General features: G+C 42.1%; 1 protein-coding gene across 1 annotated transcript in view; it reads right to left on the bottom strand.

Annotated features, from left to right (window-relative positions):
- fbxo41 (F-box protein 41) overlaps positions 1-20301 on the bottom strand; it is a 115052-nt gene that overhangs the window by 56501 nt on the left and 38250 nt on the right. Inside the window, exon 2 of the mRNA XM_062981493.1 lies at positions 18955-19965. Within this exon, the coding sequence (XP_062837563.1) occupies positions 18955-19694 (740 nt within the window). The 5' untranslated portion in view covers positions 19695-19965. The remainder of the gene's footprint in view (positions 1-18954; positions 19966-20301) is intronic.

Raw genomic sequence — 20301 nt, forward strand, 5'->3', positions numbered from 1 at the left:
CATGAAGCCGGAAGTTGGAAAATGTTAAATTGCCTCTGTGCCTTCGTCTCTGTCTCTGTCTGTATGTTGTATGGCATTGAATGTTTGCTATGTATGTGTACATTGTGATTTGCCCTCAAAAGGGAGGAATATAATTACAGTAGAGTCTCACTTATCCAACATAAACGGGCTGGCAGAATGTTGGATAAGCGAATATGTTGGATAATAAGGAGGGATTAAGGAAAAGCCTATTGAACATCAAATTAGTTATGATTTTACAAATTAAGCACCAAAACATCATGTTATACAACAAATTTGACAGAAAAAGTAGTTCAATACGCAGTAATGCTATGTAGAAATTACTGTATTTACGAATTTAGCACCAAAATATCACAATATATTGAAAACATTGACTACAAAAATGCATTGGATAATTCAGAACGTTGGATAAGTGAGACTCTACTGTACTGTAAATAAATAAACTAACCATGCTTTTTGAGACAGGATCATTCAGAGAAGAATGTCAGAAAGATGCTGGCGGACAATTAAATTGGGAAAATAACTTCCATTTGGAATATTAACTTGGTCTTATTCGGTGTCTAATACTTAGGAATGCAATTGTCTTTTCAGCTGAACTCTTTCCAAGCCAGGTGTCACCAGGCCTATATTTGGGCATTTCCTTTTTCATTCCTAGATATTACATCTTGCATTCATCTCTGTTGAAATTCACGTTCATTTCAAATTTAGATCCTGTCCTGTGTGACGGCTACTATTAGCTCTCCACCAGTTTGGTGCCATTGTGCAAATATGAAAAGGCATTTATAATATTGCAGAACCATTGGATCAACATTAATAGATTTAAATGTTGATTCATTGGGTCTACACTAGTGGTTCTCAACCTTCCTAATCGTGAAACCCCTTAATACAATTCCTCATGTTGTGGTGATACTCAATCATAAAATTATTTTGATTGCTATTTCATAACTGTAATTTTGCTACTGTTATGTACTGTAATGTAAATATCTGATATGTAGGTTGTCTTTTCATTCACTGGACCAAATTTGGCCAAATTTGGCACAGATTTGAAAACTGGTGGGGTTGTGGGTGGGATTGATTTTGTCATTGGGGAATTATAGTTGCTGGGATTTATAGTTCACCTACAAACAAAGCGTATTCTGAACTCCACCAAAGATAGAATTGAACCAAACTTGGCACACAGAACTCCCATGACCAACAAAAAATAGTGGAAGGGTTTGGTGAGCACTGAAATTGAGTTTGGGAGTTGTAGTTCACCTACATCCACAGAGCACTGTGGATTCCAAACAATGATGGATCTGGACCAAACTTGGCACTAATACTCAATATGCCCAAATGTGAACACTGGTGGAGTTTGAGGAAAATAGACCTTGACATTTGGGAGTTGTAGTTGTTGGGATTTATAGTTCACCTACAATCAAAGAGCATTCTGAACTCCACCAATGATGGAATTGAACCAAACTTGACACACAGAACTCCCATGACCAACAGAAAATACTGGAAGGATTTGGGTTCCTAAGACCATCAGAAATATGTGTTTTCTGATGGTCTTTGGCGACCCGTCTGAAACACCCCTTGCGAGACCCCCCAAGGGGTCCCGACCCACAGGTTGAGAAACACTGGTCTACTCTATGTGGTCCTAACTAATAGAATTTGGGCCTTTGCTGCATACGGGCTAATGACTATAATCCTGTTAAGCTTTAATTCTTTATTAAGAGAAATAAGAGAACCGAGGATTTAAGGCAACAATGGAATATGCTATAAGTTTGCAATACAGATCAATAATAATGAATAATCAGGGAATATCGCCAATGCAAAGGAGATTTATAGCGCAAACATGTACAGCTGTAATCGAACATCTCAGAGTAAAGTTAAAGGAGAACATTAAACAGCAAGGGTGCCAAAACACAAGCTAAAGAACCTCCCCGCGGAATTTAAATCCTGTGTAAAGAACAGATTTGCACTACTAAAGCTAATTGACGGTGAACATAAAGAACTCTGGATCGGAGCCAGGGACACTGTCAGGGAAGGAGGCGAAAAAAGATAGTTTCTGTAGAGATGAAAGAAAGAAAGAAAGAAAGAAAGAGCCACGTTGAATGATTTCTGAAACTCTTCAAACGGCTAAGGAGGAGAGGGCAAAGGTGGCAAATAATATCTCAGAATTGTTGACTTCTAGAACTGGATGAGACTTCTAAGACCAGGTTGCTGTGAGTTTTTTGGGCTGTATGGCCATGTTCCAGCTGCATTTTCACCTGACGTTTCACCTGCATCTGTGGCTAGTGGCATCTTCAGGGGCCAGCTGCAATAAATCTCTATTGACCAAGAGGTCATGGGTTCGAAGCCCAGGTTGGATTGAATGCCCAACCATTAATAGCCCCAACTTGTTGTTTACCTAAGCAACCCAAAAGACAGTTGCATCTGTCAAGTAGGAAAATTTAGGGCCCGCCCACTTATGTGGGAGGCTAATTTAACTAATTTACATCATCGTCAAAATGTCCAGTTGCAAGTGTGCTGGAAGATGAGGAAGTACTCCATCAAGGACTCGGTGTCACAGTGGATGTTGAAGCAGCAGCTCCCCCTGTGGCCGGAATCGAGAATACCCTCATGAAGTCAGCAACTGGAAATGTTAAATAGCCTCTGTGTCTCTGTCTGTGTGCGTCGTATGTCTAATGGCATTTAATGTTTGCCAAGTATATGTACATTGTGATCCGCCCTGAGTTCCTTTCGGGGTGAAAGGAAGGGAGGAATATAAATACTGTAAATAAAAATAAATTCTGTTGGCAGTGAAGCAAGTGGAGTATATATATATCTGTTGAATAATGTCCAGGGTGGGAGAAAGAACCTTGTCTGTTGAAGCAAGTGTGACTGCTCCAATTAGATGCTTGAATAGCATTGAGTGGCCATGAAGCTGCAGAGTCAGGATATCTGCACAGAGGCAGCCTGGGCACTGTTACCTGGAGGCATCCTCTGTTTGGGAGGTGTTAACTGGCCCTTGCATTGCTTGTTTTCTGGAGTTCTCCTGTTTCTGAGTGGTGTTTGTTATTTATAGCAGAGCACTTGATGAACCAACCTGGACACAGCATATTATTTGAGAACACAGAAATTCTAGACCAATCTTGATGACTATTATGTCAGACTACACAGAGAAGCCATTGAAATCCACAAGAAGCACATGGACAATTTCAACAAAAAGAAGGAAACCATGAAAAAATTTGCTTACCAGTATTAAAAAACACCAGACTCAAGTTGGTAAATAATACACCATTCAGACTGCATTGGATAGACCACATCAGCTCTAGTTTCTGATACAGAACATATGCCATCCAGTAGTGGCCATCTGCTCGTCCACAAAAATATTTATTAATCTAGAGTCGATGTGGTTTATCCAATGCAATGCTCAGATCTGCAGAAAGGAGCAGAAAGAAATTAATGTTAAAAAATAAATAAAGATGAAGCGGGTTACCGACAAGATTTTCATTCTCGTGGCCCACGGCTGGACCGCAGCCCACAGGTTGAGAACCACTGCTTCAAACAAACAAGGGTTCTTTCTCCCACCCTGGACATGATTCCACAGGTATATATACACTCCACAATGACCATTTCTCCAAACCCCAACATCCAACTTCCCCAGATGTCCTCATCCTAAAGGTCAAAAAACTAAAAACCACCTCTGCATAAAGTTGTTTGCTTGAGCAGTTAAGCAATTTCTTGCAAAACTAGTGAACTTTATTCTTCCTGCTCCGTCCAAGATCTTCCTAAACCATTCTGACGTTTTTAGGACAAATGCAGTTTTCCGGTGTTTTGCTATACAAATTCCAACAGTCACCAGAAGGGCAGATTAATGCTAGGTCAACTATTTGCATATCTCCATTTAGATATTCTATTCTCCCTTAGATTCTGAAGGTAACAAATAAATCTGTTGTCAGAGACAGAACGCCAGTGAGTAAAGCAAAACTCAGTTTATTGAGATTACAAAACTAAAAATGCCCGTAGGAGACAAAAAACAGGGCAAACACTTGACTTCAGTGTGATAGGTAACAAAAAACAACTCAGATTAAGCTTAAACAACTCAAAGGGAAAAAAACCGGGTTAAACAGAAGTATAATCCGGATTAAATCAAAAGTGCTTACTTCAGCCTGGCAAGCAATGCAAACAAAGGATCAACAGGAGTCAGAATGTAAACAACAGACTGGTAGCAGATTCCTCTCTGCTACTCAGAAACAGCAGGAGACTAAACCAGGCTTGTTTATTCCTCCCTGCAGCGAAGGAAAACGTGGTCGTAGTCAGGATTCAATTTAAGGTTCAACAGCCAACGATATCCAGGTCCAGGCTCAGCAGTCAGGAAAACGGCAGTCAGCAGGGTCCCAATCCGGTCCAGAGGTCAATAGCCAAACGTAGACGTCTAGGAATCCAAAGGTCTCACCGATAAGCAGCAGAAGGGATAATCCAGAATCGAAGTCAGTCAGTCCAGCGTCAATCCAGTGTGAGTAGGTATTGCCCGTCAAAAAGACGACGGAGGTCCAAGGTATCCAGCAACGAATCACACCCGTCTTCAGGAAGTTCCCCAACAAAAGCCCAAGCGTCCGTCCAGATTACCTTGCCCAACGCAATTAGACATTGGTCCCAAACCCCATTTTATCCCAGTTCAAGCTCATCATCGCTGTCAGCTGCCATCCCAATTCCAGGCGCCCCAAACTCATCATCCTCATCAGAGCTAAAGCACCTTTGACTACGCCCCACAGCATCCCCAGCTGTGGATCCTGCTCCATCCCTCCAGCCAGTCCATGGGTCTGATCCTGCAACCCGCCAATCACCTCCCATGCTTTCATTGCCTGTTTCCCCAACACCCAAATCCTCCCTCACACGAGTCCATTCCATGTCATCCTCCTCCGAGCTGGCCATCTCTTCCTCCAAACCCTCAGAAAAACCCTCAAATGAGTCCTCATCTGTCGGGTCTGTAAACAAATTCCGGAGCCGTTTTCGTTCACGCTCCTCGAAAGAGTCTGACTCTCGAGGAGTCTTATGCCCCCTTCTTCTATTATCGGAGCCCGAAGGCTCAACCATAACATCTGTAAAGTGGTATATTGGAAAAAAAGATTTATTTCCGGATCTTTGGGTACGATCAGAAGGTATGCATAGAATATATGTTTTTTAATTCAATATATTATGGTGGAGATACATGAGAGTTATACACCCAAATTCTCAATTTCCACTTGCATGCAGAGCAGTAACAAAGCAGTGTGAGTTGTGACAAGGAAGTACCGTATATACTCGAGTATAAGCCGACCCGAATATAAGCCGGGGCATCTAATTTATCACAAAAAAACTGGGAAAACATTGACTCCAGTATAAGCCAAGATACCAATAAAATTACATTAATTGAGGCATCAGTAGTTTAAATGTTTTTGAATCTTTACATCAAACTGTGATTTAAGATATGACTGTTCAACTCTGATTAAATCATTATTTTCATCTTCTTCAATGTAAATGTGCTTATGTATCCTTTTAATAATAAGAATGAAATAATAAATGTAATAATGATAATAATAATAAATGCAGTAAAATAAAAAAAATGTAATAATAAATGGAGTAAAATAATAAATGTGTTGTCAAAGGCTTTCATGGCCAGGATCACAGGGTTGTTGTATGTCTTTCAGGCTGTGTGGCCATGTTCCAGAAGTATTCTCTCCTGATGTTTCGCCCACATCTATGGCAGGCATCCTCAGAGGTTGTGAGGTATAAAATAATAAATAATTTTATTTATTATTTTATATAGAATAATTAATGCATTAATAATAATAAAATAGAGTAAAATGAATGTAAAAGTAACAACAATAATAGAGTAAAATAATAAATGGAATAATAATAATTAATAGAGTAAAATAATAAATGTAACAATACTAATAATAATAGAGAAAAATAATAAATAAACCATATATACTTGAGTATAAGCCGACCTCAATATAAGCCCACCAGGACCCTCATCCGAGTATAAGCCGAGGAGGTTTTTTTTTTTTTTTTTTTTTTCAGTCCTAAAAAAGGGCTGAAAAACTAGGCTTATACTCGAGTATATACAGTAACTATAATGCAATCTCCTCTGGTCATGCTTGAAGGACCAAGAGATTTATAGAGAACTCCCCTCTTTAGTTGCTTTAAGTCTCTTTTGAGAGAGGAAAGCATCATGATGATGATGATGATGATGATGATGATGATGATAATAATAGGAATCTCTAGGTCCAGTACAATTCTATAGCAGCAGACATTGATCAATGACCCATCCTGGAAGACCTAGAAATTTCTAAAGAAGTGTTCTCTCAAATTTTTTAAAAAGTGAAATATCCTTTGTGTTGTCGAAGGCTTTCATGGCCGGGATCACAGGATTGTTGTGTGTTTTCCGGGCTGTATGGACATGTTCCAGAAGCATTCTCTCCTGACGTTTCACCCACATCTATGGCAGGCATCTTCAAAGGTTGGGAAGTCTGTTGGAAACTAGGCAAGTGAGGTTTTTATATATCTATCTATCTGTGGAATAATGTCCAGGTTGGGAGAAAGAACTCTTGTCTGTTGGAGGCCAGTGTGAATGTCTATCATGCCAGACTACACAGAGAAGCCACTGAAATCCACAAGCATGCGGACAATTTCAACCATGAAAATCTGGCTACGAGTATTTATAAAACTCTAAAATCCGGACAGCAAATAATTTATTATTTATTTTATTTACAGCATTTATATTCCGCCCTTCTTTCTCATCCCGAAAGGGACTCAGGGCGGATCACATTACACATATAGGCAAACACTCAATGCCTTTTAACATAGAACAAAGACAAGACAAACATAGGCTCCGAGCGGGCCTCGAACTCATGACCACCTGGTCAGAGTGATTCATTGCAGCTGGTTGCAGCTGGCTTGCTCTCCAGCCTGGGCCTGGTACAGCACTCTAAAAACTCTAATAAGGTACAACACTCTAAAAACAGAAGAATTTCAGACATGAATAAATCAGGGGCAGCTAACGACTCTGAACAAAGGATTCCCCCAGGCCAGGAGGTGAAGCTGGGAAGGCCATTTAATGCTAATTGAGGTGATTAATTACAACATTCACACTGGCCTCCAAAAGACAAGAGTTCTTCTCTCATCCTGGACTTTCCACAGATATATAAACCTTCTTTGCTTAGTTTCTCCATATCTCGCAACCTCTGTGGATGCCTGCCATAGATGTGGGCAAAACGTCAGGAGAGAATGAATACTTCTGGAACATGGCCAGACAGCCTGGAAAACACACAACAACCCTGCAATTTCCTTTCTTTGTGATTTGTCACATTCTTGGGTCCTTGGGTCCCTATCCCTAGTGAATGCAGAGGGATGACTGTAACAGGATTAACTTAATCCAGGTCAAAGATGATGAGGATGAAAGTGAACAACAAACTGGAGCAACGGGTACTCTTACACACTGTAGAATTAACACAGTTTGAGACCACATTCCATGTCAGGCTTAGCCTTGTTTGCCAAATAATTCTACAGTTTACTTTATTCCATAGCAGTGAGTCTTGGCAGTTCAAGTGGTGCCAATCTGCATTAATTGTACAGTGTAGATCAGGTATGGGCAAACTTCGGCCCTCCAGGGGTTTTGGACTTCAACTCCCACAATTCCTAACAGCCGGTAGGCTGTTAGGAATTGTGGGAGTTGAAGTCCAAAACCCCTGGAGGGCCGAAGTTTGCCCATGCCTGGTGTAAATGCACCCTAAGATGGCCAATCTATATATATAAAAGGGTAATGAAATTTTGGCCTAGGACAAAACAACAAAACTACACATCCCAGAAACACTAAACTTGGCAGCACAACCCCTCATCCATGCCTCTACGTCCATACAACAAAAAGAAAAGAAAAATAAAGTCCTAATTAGAGGGAGAGGAATAATTGTTTTTATCCAATTGCTGCCATTTAAAAGGCTAAGCTCCGCCCACTTGGTCTCCTAGCAACCCACTCAGCCCAGGGAACAGGCAGAGCTAGGCATCACTTAGGCCTCTTCCCCACTGCCTATAAAATACAGATTTTATTTGAACTGGATTATATGTCAGTGTAGACTCAAGGCCCTTCCACACAACTATATAAGCCATTTATAATCTTATATTATCTGCTTTGAACTGGATTATCCCGACTCCACACTGCTATATAATCCACTTCAGTGTACAGTCGGACACAAATGGACTTAATGTCAGGAGAAAACCTTTACCGGGCACAGCTAGTCTATATATACAGTAGAGTCTCACTTATCCAACATAAACGGGCCAGCAGAACGTTGGATAAGCGAATATGTTGGATAATAAGGAGGCATTAAGGAAAAGCCTATTAAACATCAAATTAGTTTATGGTTTTACAAATTAAGCACCAAAACATCATGTTTACAACAAATTTGACGGAAAACGTAGTTCAATACGCAGTAATGCTATGTAGTAATTACTGTATTTACGAATTTAGTACCAAAATATCACGATGTATTGAAAACATTGACTACAAAAATGGCTTGGATAATCCAGAAGCTTGGATAAGCGAGGCTTGGACAAGTGAGACTCTAATGTACTTTATTTCCCATACCACCATACTTCTCCATAGCAACGCGTGGCCGGGCACAGCTAGTCTATATATATATACTAGCTGTGCCCGGCCACGCGTTGCTGTGGCGAAGTATGGTGGTATGGGAAATAAAGTATTGAGGAATTGGTGATAGTTAAGGAAAAGGGTCCCCTGGGCTGAGTGGGTTGCTAGGAAACCAAGTGAGCGGAGCTTAGCCTTCTAACTGGCAGCAATTGGATAAAAACAATTATTCCTCTCCCTCTAATTAGGACTTTATTTTTCTTTTCTTTTTGTTGTATCAACCTAGAGGCATGGATGGGGGGTTGTGCTGTCAATTTTCGAGGTTGTGGGGTGTTTACTTTTGTTCTTTTGTCCACTGCCGTCATGCCATCACTCTTTTATATATATAGATAAATGTAATGTGACATTTTACTATGGAGTAAACAAAAAAAACACTGAACCCATTCACACCAAATTCGGCCACAAAAGGCATAGTCATCCAAGGTATGTCTTTCAATCAAAAACCCCTAGAAAAATAGTTCAAATTACAGAGGAGGAGGAAGAGCCTTTCTCCCCCTAACTGCCAGTTAGAAAGGTAGGCTTTGCTGCCTTTAAGCCCCGCCTCCTTCATGTCCTAGCAACTCCCTCAGCCAAAATGCACAGGCCAGGCTTTGAGGCTGCAAGACTATTGACTGCTATTCCACCTGGCCAACAAATGATTCCCATAAGCCACAGCAACGCGTGGCCGGGCAAAGCTAGTCATCTTATAGATATCAATTATTAAAGATCAGGAATCTGCCCTTGGAAGCTCCAAAGCCTTGAATCAGATGAGACTTCTATCAGAAAAGGAACCCACTATGAGCATGAAACAAGACCAAGGAGATTAATAGAGACCTATTATACGGGGGATTGGAAGTGGGAGAAAGAAGCCCTGAAAAAGTCTGGCAACATGGTTTGCGGAGGCGCTGGAGAAAATGCCCCACATCGTGACCCCCAAACCCCCCATATTCACCTTGCCCAGATTCACGGGGTGGTTGTGTTTTTAAAATATATATATACAGTAGAGTCTCACTTATCCAAGCTAAACGGGCAGGCAGAAGCTTGGATAGGCGAATATCTTGGATAATAAGGAGGGATTAAGGAAAAGCCTATTAAACATCAAATTAAGTTATGATTTTACAAATTAAGCACCAAAACATCATGTTATACAACAAATTTGACAGAAAAAGTAGTTCAATATGCAGTAATGTTATGTTGTAATTACTGTATTTACGAATTTAGCACCAAAATATCACGATATATTGAAAACATTGACTACAAAAATGGCTTGGATTATCCAGAGGCTTGGATAAGTGAGGCTTGAATTAGTGAGACTCTACTGTATGTATAAGTATTTATAGAGTATATTTATTGTAAGAGTTTTAAACTGTTTTAATAAATGACGTTTTAATTTAATAATAAATAGTAATATTGGTAATATTAAATAATGTATGTTTTAAATAAATGACATATTTTACATATAAATCTGTGTTGTAATTTGTAAAATAATAGTAAAAATAATAACAGTCCTTTTTTTTACTTTTACTATTATTTATGTGCAATGGTTCCTTGGAAAAGTGGTTTTAAGTAAATATATGTTTTAGCTGACTAATGTATTTTATGTGTTGTGTTTTATGAATAGTTGTTAATGGTTTTAAATGTGTTGTTGTTTTATTGATCTGTTTGGCATTGAATTTTTGCCGGTTGTTGTAAGCCGCCCTGAGTCCCCTCGGGTGAGAAGGGCGGGGTAGAAATGTTGTAAATAAATAAATATATGAACATTTCTTAGGAGTGCTATCATTTTGTATGCCTACGTGGCAATGGGCTGGACTAGATGGCCTTTGGGGGTCCCTTCTGATTCTACGAATGTGTGCCAACTTCTACCAGGGGAAGTTATGTTCTTAAGAACCGCCTTAGGTCGTGCAAATTCATCTTCTTATTCATGTTATCACTTCCTTCCTTCCTGCCTCCTTCCTTAGGGCTTCCCAGGGAGCCAAGGCAGCTTCTAGGGTTTTCTGGAAACCGAATCTGGGCCAGATGCATTGCAGGCGGGTCAACGAGAAGCCACGGCCGGAGGGGTTTGTGGGGAGGACGGTCTCCTGGCGTGACAGCTCCAGTTCACCCAGGGAGCGATTAAAAGGCAATCTTTTGCAGAGAAATATCCTCCGGTGCCAATCTTGGATGGAGACCCTTCCTTTGTCCTTAATTTATTTCGATCCACGCTTATTGTTGCACCTTTCTGCATGCCAAGAGCTGTCCGGAAAAATTGCAGTTTCCAGGCAGCCCAAACCACAGCCTTTAACTTAAGATGACAAAGCTGAAACCACAAAGAAACAGAATACTCTTGGATTCTGATGTAAACCTTTTGGGCTCAATGTAATCTTTACGAAGGCAATCTGAACTTTAAACGAGTCACATAATTTATTGTATGCTTTCAAGCTGCTTATGAGTTACGATGTCCCTGAGATTTCTTGGCAACTGGTTCAGAGAGAGGTTGACTTGGGCCCCTTCTACACTTCCATATAATCCAGATTATCAAAGCAGATAATCCACGTTATTTGATTTGACCTGGACCCTGGTGGCGCAGTGTGTTAAACCGCTGAGCTGCTGAACTTGCGGACTAAAAGGTCCCAGGTTCGAATCCCGGGAGCGGAATGAACGCCCGCTGTTAACACTAGCTTCTGCCAACCTAGCAGTTCAAAAACATGCCAATGTGAGTAGATCAATAGGTACCGCTCCAGTGGGAAGGTAATGGCGCTCCATGCAGTCATGCCAGAGGCCACATGACCTTGAAGGTGTCTACAGACAACGCCGGCTCTTCGGCTTAGAAATGGAGATGAGCACCAACCCCCAGAGTCAGACATGACTGGACTTAACGTCAGGGGAAAACCTTTACCTTTACTTTACACTGTCATATAATTCAGTTCAAAGCAGATATTCTGGATTTTACATGGCAATGCAGAAAAGGCTTTGGTCCACCTCTTGCGCATGCCACACTGGATGCATCTACACTGTAGAATTAATGCAGATTGAGACCACTTTAACTGCCTTGGCTTAATACTATGGAATCCTGGGAGTTGTGGTTTGTTGAGACCTAAACTCTCTTTTGGTAGAGAAAGCTTGAAAAACCCTAACTCCCAGGATTCCATAGTTTTGAGCTACGGCAGCTAAAGGGTCTCGATCTGCATTAATTCTACAGTGTAGATGCATCCAGTGTGACATGCCCAAGGCTACCCAGAAGGTATTTGGATCCTAGAGATTCCAACAAACAACAACACTGACTTCAATTAGACCTTTGGTACTAGGAAATAATTATTCCTTGATTGGGGTTGTTGTATGTTTTCCGGGCTGTAAGGCCATGTTCCAGAAGTATTCTCTCCTGACGTTTCGCCCACATCTATGGCAGGCATCCTCAGAGGTTGTGAGGTATGGATAAAAGACCTTGATTCTCGTTCCAAGCTAAGGCAATGTCTCCTACCTTCACTCTGAACTGACTTTACAATATTGCCTATCAAAATGAATAGACGATGTGCAAACGGGTAGTATCACTTAGCCAACAATGTGATACAGCAGCTTAAAAAGCCAATGCAATTCTAGGCTGCATCAACAGGAGTCTAGCGTCAAAATGTAAGGAAGTCACAGTCCCTTCTTTGAGCCCCCTTCTCAGGAGCGTCAGAGGCTGGATGGCCATCTGTTAGGGATGCTTTGATTGTGTCTTGCTACATGTCAGAAAGGGGTTGGACTGGATGGCCTTTGGGGGTCTCTTCTGATTCCATGATTCTAAGGAGGGGAAAAGTCCTTAAAAGCAGCAGCAAAGCAGAGGAAGGAGAAAAAAGGACAAAAAAATAACCCCCCAAAAACCCATCTCCAGGTGACTATCGGTGCAGTGCTCGCTATAGTATTCCCCATGTTACCTGCACAGAAAATTGCTAGATCCGCACAGCAGGAATTTAATTGAGAACAAAGTACAGATTCCCCTCTCCATGCAAACGGGCACATTAAATAAAAACCAGGGAGGAAGGAATTGCCAAAGGAATATATATGTTCTCAAGCAGCGGCTGTACCTTTAATATTCACATTGCTCTCGGCTAACCCCCAGGCTTGCTCTTCCCTAAACTTCTGCAAGCATCGCGGCCAGTTTAACCCGCTTCAGCCAGGCAGGAAGACACAATCCAAGCTCTCTCGACAGATGACCATCCAGCCTCTGATTAAAAGCCTCCAAGGAAGAGAACTCTGCCAGATGCCCAGGAAGAAGCATATTCAATGTCGAACAGTTCTTACCACATTAAGTCTTCCCTAAAGATTAAGTGGAATCTCTTTTCCTGCAACTGGAATCCATTGTTTTGTGTCCTGGGCTCTATCTACACTACCATAGGTAAATTGTATTCTGAAATTGCATGGGGCCTTAGAGTGCATCTACACTATAGAGTTAATGCAGTTTGATACTGCTATCACTGCCATGGCTCAATCCTATAAAACCATGGGAGATGTAGCATTACAAGGCCAAACTACAACTCCCAGGACTCTATTGCACTGAGCCGCAGCAGTCAAAGTGGTGCCAACCTGGATTCATTCTGCAGTGCAGATGCATCCTTAGATGCCACAATTAGAATAGAGGTCAATAATGGGGTGTCTAGCCACTCTGATGTTGTGTGTTTTGACTGGCTTATGTGTTGTGCTGCATTTTAAACCTGTTAATGTTCTCCATCTCAATCCATGGGGAGAGACGGGTATGAAGAAATAATTATAATAATAATACCTAGAAGATCTGGTGGCAGAGGACTCTTACAAGTAAAACAATGCTTTGAATGCAATTTCCTGCTTCTTGGCAGGAGGTTGGACTGGATGGCCCATGAGGTCTCTTCCAACTCTACTATTCCATGATTCTATGATTCTAAGTAGTCAAGGAAGAAGAACATGCCCTGGCAGAATATGTAAAGCAAAGTGAAGAACCTGCTTTGATTGAAGTCAAATATCAGAAACTCCTCAAAGCACAGCAGACAAGAAATCAGTACAAGAAAACCACACTACAAACTAGAGCTGACAGCTGGCACCACAAAACATTGCATGGAAAGTTCCTTGACAAAATTGAAGGAAAAGCTGATAAGGAGAAGACCTGGCTCTGGCTCACGAATGGGACCCTGAAGAAGGAGACAGAAGGCCTGATCCTTGCAGCCCAGGAGCAAGACATCAGGACAAAGGCAATCAAGGCCAAGATCGAAAAATCAGCTGATGACCCAAAATGCAGACTGCAAACCGACGAAACCATTGATCATATCCTCAGCTGCTGTAAGAAAATTGCACAGACAGACTACAAACAGAGGCACAACTATGTGGCCCAAATAATTCATTGGAACTTATGCCTCAAGTCCCACCTCCCAGCAGTAAAGAACTGGTGGGATCACAAACCTGCAAAAGTCTTGGAAAATGAGCACGCAAAGATACTGTGGGACTTCCGAATCCAGATTGATAAGGTTTTGGAACACAACACCAGACATCACAGTTGTGGAAAAGAAAAAGGTTTGGATCATTGATGTTTCCATCCCAGGTGACAGTCGCATTGACGAAAAACAACAGGAAAAACTCAGCCGCTATCAGGACCTCAAGATTGAACTTCAGAGACTCTGGCAGAAACCAGTGCAGGTGGTCCCGGTGGTGATGGGCACACTGGGTGCCATGCCAAAAGATCTCAGCCGGCCATGCAAAAGGCCACCCGACTGGGATCTGTGCGCATCATCCAAAGATACATCACACAGTCCTAAATGCTTGGGAAGTGTTTGATTTGTGATTCTGTGTCTTTGTGTCGATAATAATAATAATAATAATAATAATAATAATAATAATGATGGAAATTGAATTCAAGTACCATTCTGACTGACCTATAGAGTTCTTAGGGTGCATCTGTAGGAATAATGCAGCTTAGCTCCACTTTAACTATCATGGTTCAGTGTCATGTAATCATAGGAGTTGTAGTTTTACAAGGTTTTTAGCCTTCTTTGCTCGAGAGTGACAATGCCTTGCTGATTCATGACTCCCAGGATGCCATAGCATTGAGCCACAGCAGTTAAAGTGGTGTCATCCTTAGATCCTATCAGTCCGGAGCTGTGCATCCACACCTGGTTTTACTCTTGCAAGGGCTTAATTAACCGTTCAGAATAAAACCCATACCAAATTGGCCCCTTCATAATATGGGAGCTGTAAACTATCAATTTCTGCTTAGGAAGATCTCCACCTCTTGTCAGCTTAATATTCAGAAATAATTTACTCCTTTATGAGATATATATATATATATATATATATATATATATATATATATATGAAATGTAATGTGCATAATTAGGACTGAGTTAACAACAAAACCACCGGGCCAAATCACATCAAATTTGGCCACAATACTTATCACTTTCCAAGGAGTGACCTTGCAGCTTCAAAGCCTGGCTGCTTCATCCCTAGGGGACTCCATTGTTGGCCAACTTGAATATTATTGAATAACCTTGCAGCTTCAAAGCCTGGCTGCTTCACACCAAGGGGAATCTTCTCTAGGCCACCTTGAATGCCATGAAGAAAACCCCACTTAGGACTACACCACAGCAACGCGTGGCTGGGCACAGCTAGTGTGTGTGTTTGTGTGTGTGTGTATTTATGTGTGTGTGGCTATATATATACCGTGTTTCCCCGAAAATAAGACAGTGTCTTATATTAATTTTTGCTCCCAAAGATGCGCTAGGTCTTATTTTCAGGGGATGTATTATTTTTCCATGAAGAAGATTTCACATTTGTTGTTGAACAAAAAAAATGAACATTTATTATATACTGTGCAGTAGTTGTCATCACCAACCAGCATAACCAGACAAACTGAATCCTATCAAGAATTTCTTGTTACTACCAATATTTCCATGTACAACACTCTATGGTACGTACATTTACCGGTCCTGCATGCTCTGGTGTTCTGTTCAATGGGCATGCTTCCAAACAAAAACTTTGCTAGGTCTTACTTTCGGGGGAGACCTTATATTTAGCAATTCAGCAAAACCTCTACTAGGTCTTATTTTCTGGGGATGTCTTATTTTATGGGAAACAGGGTATATATATATATATATATATATATATATAATGCAAGAACAAGACTCAAGTTGCTTAAAAATTGGGCAGCATGCCATTATAACCTCAAATGTATCAGAGCAATGCATTCAAAATTGCAGGAAACAGATTCCACCTGAATATTAGGAAAAATCTCTTGGTGGTATAATTTGATGGTGGGCTATGCTGCTTCCTGAGAGTGTAGTAGAGTTCCCTTCTCTTTAAGAACCTGGATGACCCTGGATTAAAATATACCTATGCAATGGACTTGAAAGAAAACTGGCTTAAAATGTTCCACCGCTGGTATATCACACCAAAGAAATTAAACCAAATGTACAAGAATACTTCAAATAACTGTTGGAAGTGTGAGGATCAAGAGGGAAGCTTTTTCCATATGTGGTGGACATGTAAAGCTACGAAAACATTTTGGGAGAAAGTCCATAAAATCTGCCAGGAAATTCTTAAAACTGTCTTCCCCAGAAAAGCAGAGTATTATCTTTTGGGGTTAACAGACCGGAATATTCATTTAGGGCCGAACGACGATAAAATCTTTACTTATTTAACGACCGCCGCCAGAATATGCTTTGCAAAAAGATGGAAGCAAAAAGGACTCCCGAACACGGAGGAATGGCTACAGAAAGTGAGAGAAATAAAAGATATGGACAAATTAACTTTTCTTTTAAAGAGAAATACAGGGTCCCCGATAAAATATACAGATTGGAGTAAAGTAGAAGAGTACGAAAGGAAAAATAAATGAAGATAAAATCTGAATGAGCAAAGGAATAACCTCTTTTGGTTTTCTATTTTTCAAAATATTGTTTACCGGAGGCAAAAAATTCTGTGACACAGCCAATAGAAAGGCTATCATCGATTATTTTCAGCAGTATTATTTTTTCTTTTTCTTTTTCTTCTTTTTCTTTTAGAAGGATGGCCTCTATTACGAAGGAGACGGCGGCTGATCTATAATGGACTTGTATATATAGATCACCCCCCTCCTCAGAAACAGAGATTGGGAAACGCAATGGCAAAGATGGAAGTTCGTTTTTTTCCCCTCTTTTTTCTCCTTTTTTAAAGTTTTTAAACTTCTCTACTTTTATAACTTCATTTTCTGCACTTTCTATTCTATAATTGTTCTCACTCTTTCGATGTAAAAATTTTTTTTTCTCAATAAACCTATATATATATATATATATATATATATATATATATATATAAAAGAACCTGGATGACCATCTGTTGGGAGGGCTTTGCTTGTGTTACAATGGAGTTGCACAGGGTAGACTTGTGGTCTCTTCCAACTATGAGGTTATGATCTGTTTTTTCTCGCATGCATTTGGCGAGAGGCATGGCATTTCTGTTTTGTTTTGCGCCGCAGCTTAATTGCTCCGTTGGCAGCCTGGAAATGATGCCCATTGTAGGATGACAAAGGATAACAAAGCCTTCATAAAGAAGGGGTTGGGCGTGCAAGGAGCCAGCCGACGTAATCTGCTCTGATTTCAGCAAAATGCCACATGGAAGGCAACTTGGAAAATTAATGTAAGCCTCTGGGCTTCGGCGCAGTCTGCTGCAAAGGCAAAAGAAATTGGCTGGCAGACCATAAACAAATGGGCCGAGAGGATGAAATGGGGGATCGTGGTGGAATGATACTTGGGGAGGAAAGGAATAGGGAGGACTGTCCAGTCTTATTTAATATCTGTTTCCAGCGGATGCCAGAAAGGGAAAGATGTCAGGTTGTTTCAATCCAAGGATCACAGTGGAATGGGAGGCAAAGCAACTAAAGTGAAAGGATTCAATGAGACAAGGAGCATCCTATATGCCTATATAGCAGGCATGGGCAAACTTGGGCCCTCCAGGTGTTTTGGACTTCAACTCCCACAATTCCTAACAGCCTACCGGCTGTTAGGAATTGTGGGAGTTGAAGTCCAAAACACCTGGAGGGCCCAAGTTTGCCCATGCCTGCTATATACAATATCCACAGGACTGGGATCCACAGTTTTATTTATCAACTTCTAACCAAACATGCTCGATCTAGGCATTTTCTGCCATGCGGGAACATATGCAGCATTTGGAAACAATAGACATTGACAAAATTACGATCTGCCAACTGCAAAAGGCCACCTTACTGGGATTTGCACACATCATCTGAAAATACATCACACAGTCCTAGACACTTGGGAAGTGTTTGACTTGTGATTTTGTGATACAAAATCCAGCATATCTATCTTGTTTGCTGTGTCATACAATAATAAAATAATAATAATAATAATAATAATAATAATAATAATAATAATAATAATTACTATTATTGCAGGTGCAGGTGGTCCCGGTGGTGATCGGCACATTGGGTGCCATGCTAAAATATCTCAGCCGGCATTTGGAAACAATAGACATTGACAAAATCACGATCTGCCAACTGCAAAAGGCCACCCTACTGGGATCTGCACGCATCATCCAAAAATACATCACACAGTCCTAGACACTTGGGAAGTGTTTGACTTGTGATTTTGTGATATGAAATCCAGCATATCTATCTTGTTTGCTGTGTCATAATATAATAATAATAATAATAATAATAATAATAATAATAATAATAATAATACATCACACAGTCCTAGACACTTGGGAAGTGTTTGACTTGTGATTTTGTGATACGAAATCCAGCATATCTATCTTGTTTGCTGTGTCATAATAAAATAAAAACAACTTTATTTTTATATCCCACCACCATCTTCCCTAGGGAACTCGGGGAAGCTCACATGGGGCGAAGCCCAACAACACAGTTAAAATAAAAATTTAAAAAATTAAATTAAAAAAACCCCAAGCCCTCCCGACAGATGGCCATCTAGCCTCTGTTTAAAAACATCCAGAGAAGGAAATTCCTCTGGCATCACATTCTGAGGACTTCTCGAGCCATTTAATGTAGAAAGATGGGAAGTGAGAGGACAATATATCCGGCTCCCTTGGTTCATTTTGCAGCAACCTTCTTTTTTTTGCATTCTGTTGGCCCCTTGGAGCACTGAAATCAATTTGCTTCATAAAGATCAAGTAGACAAAACATATTGTTAAGACCTTGCATCACACATTTTAGTGCAAATATTAAGACACAAATAATGCTCAATCTGGGAAATATTACAGAACGTCATGCCACAGCCCACTTCCAAAAGTGGTTCCATGTGACCATGGACTTATTGTAAAGTGACCCATGCCCCAATCCCCAGACATGAAACTGACCCAACCAATGGACTTACTGCTGCTTGCGGGTGAGCTCCTGCTCCTTCTGCACCAGATCTTGCTTGAGGGAGGCCAGCATCTCCACACTGACGTCCACCTGCCGGGAGAGCTCCACGGCCCGGTCCTCCAGCTCCTGCTTCTCCCGGCTCAACCGGAGGCTCTCCTGCTTGGCCTTCTCCAGCTCCGAGGTCTTCCGGTCCAGTTCCACCTGGAGACGTCCCACCTGGGAGGCGATCTTCTGCTCCACTTCTTCGGTCAGTTTCTCCAGGCGTTTGTCCACCTCCAGTTTCTCAAAGGCCCGGATCTTGAGGCGGGTCAGGCCTTCCTCGTAAGCCGCATCCACGGCGGCTACAGCGGCGGCCGCTGCGGCTGGTGGGGTGGTGGCCGAGGTCATGGCCTTGCGGGTGAAGATCTCGGTGAGCGGGATCTCGATCTCGTGGACGTAGCGGGAGGCCACGGGCGAGGAGGACGAGGACTCCAGCTCGTCGGTGGTGATGAGGTCGCAGGTGAAACGCTGCTCCTTGCCCTGGAAGGAGGTGCTCTCGAAGATGTCCCGGCGGGTGGCGGGCGTCAGGAGGGTGGTATCCGACAGCAGGGGGAAAACGGTGGCATCACAGATGCTGTTGGTCTTGGAGAGGACATAGAGGGTCTCGTAGGTGTGGTTGTACTCCAGGTGGGCGCGCAGGGAGGACAGGCTCCGGAAACGCTTGTGTTCCCCGCAGCGCGGACAGCGGTACGGCAGGTCCAGGGAGGCCATCCCTCAGCCACTCCGCCCACCGCACAGCAGCCCTCCTCCTCCGCAGGCAACCAGCTGCCGGGCCCCTCTCATGGTGCGGGTGGCACGGGGCGGCGGGCGGCGGCGGAGACGGAGGGCGAGGGGCACGGCAGGAGGGCAGGCCGCCTCCAGAAGATCATCGCTGGGCTTGGGGACGGGGGGGCGAAGTTGTGGGGGTGCGCGACACCAGCTGCCGACTCAGTGGGACCACAACAACAGGAGGCCTGGTCTGCATCGGGCTTGACGGGTGGCCCTGAAAGAGAGAAGCAGGGTCAGCTGTGGCTTAACATCCAGGCTCTCCCAAAACCACCCTTGGACCACTTTGGCCAGATTCAGCACCTTGGAGAGCTCTAGCATTCAGCAAAAAACACAGACTGGATTCGGGATGAAAGACAGAAAAATGGTCAGCCATAATTTAATGCCCTCTTGTCCCCCAAGGCCACCTTTCTGAGACCATTCTTTGGGCCAGATTGGAGCAAAAACAAGGAATGGGTTCAGGATGAAAGATAGGAGGGTCAGCTGTGGCTTAATGTCCTCTTGTTTCCTGAGACAACCCTTGGACCACTTTGGCCAGATTCAGCACCTTGGA

The sequence above is a fragment of the Anolis carolinensis genome, chromosome 5 (genome assembly GCF_035594765.1).
Source record: "Anolis carolinensis isolate JA03-04 chromosome 5, rAnoCar3.1.pri, whole genome shotgun sequence".
NCBI classification, from domain to species: domain Eukaryota; kingdom Metazoa; phylum Chordata; class Lepidosauria; order Squamata; family Dactyloidae; genus Anolis; species Anolis carolinensis.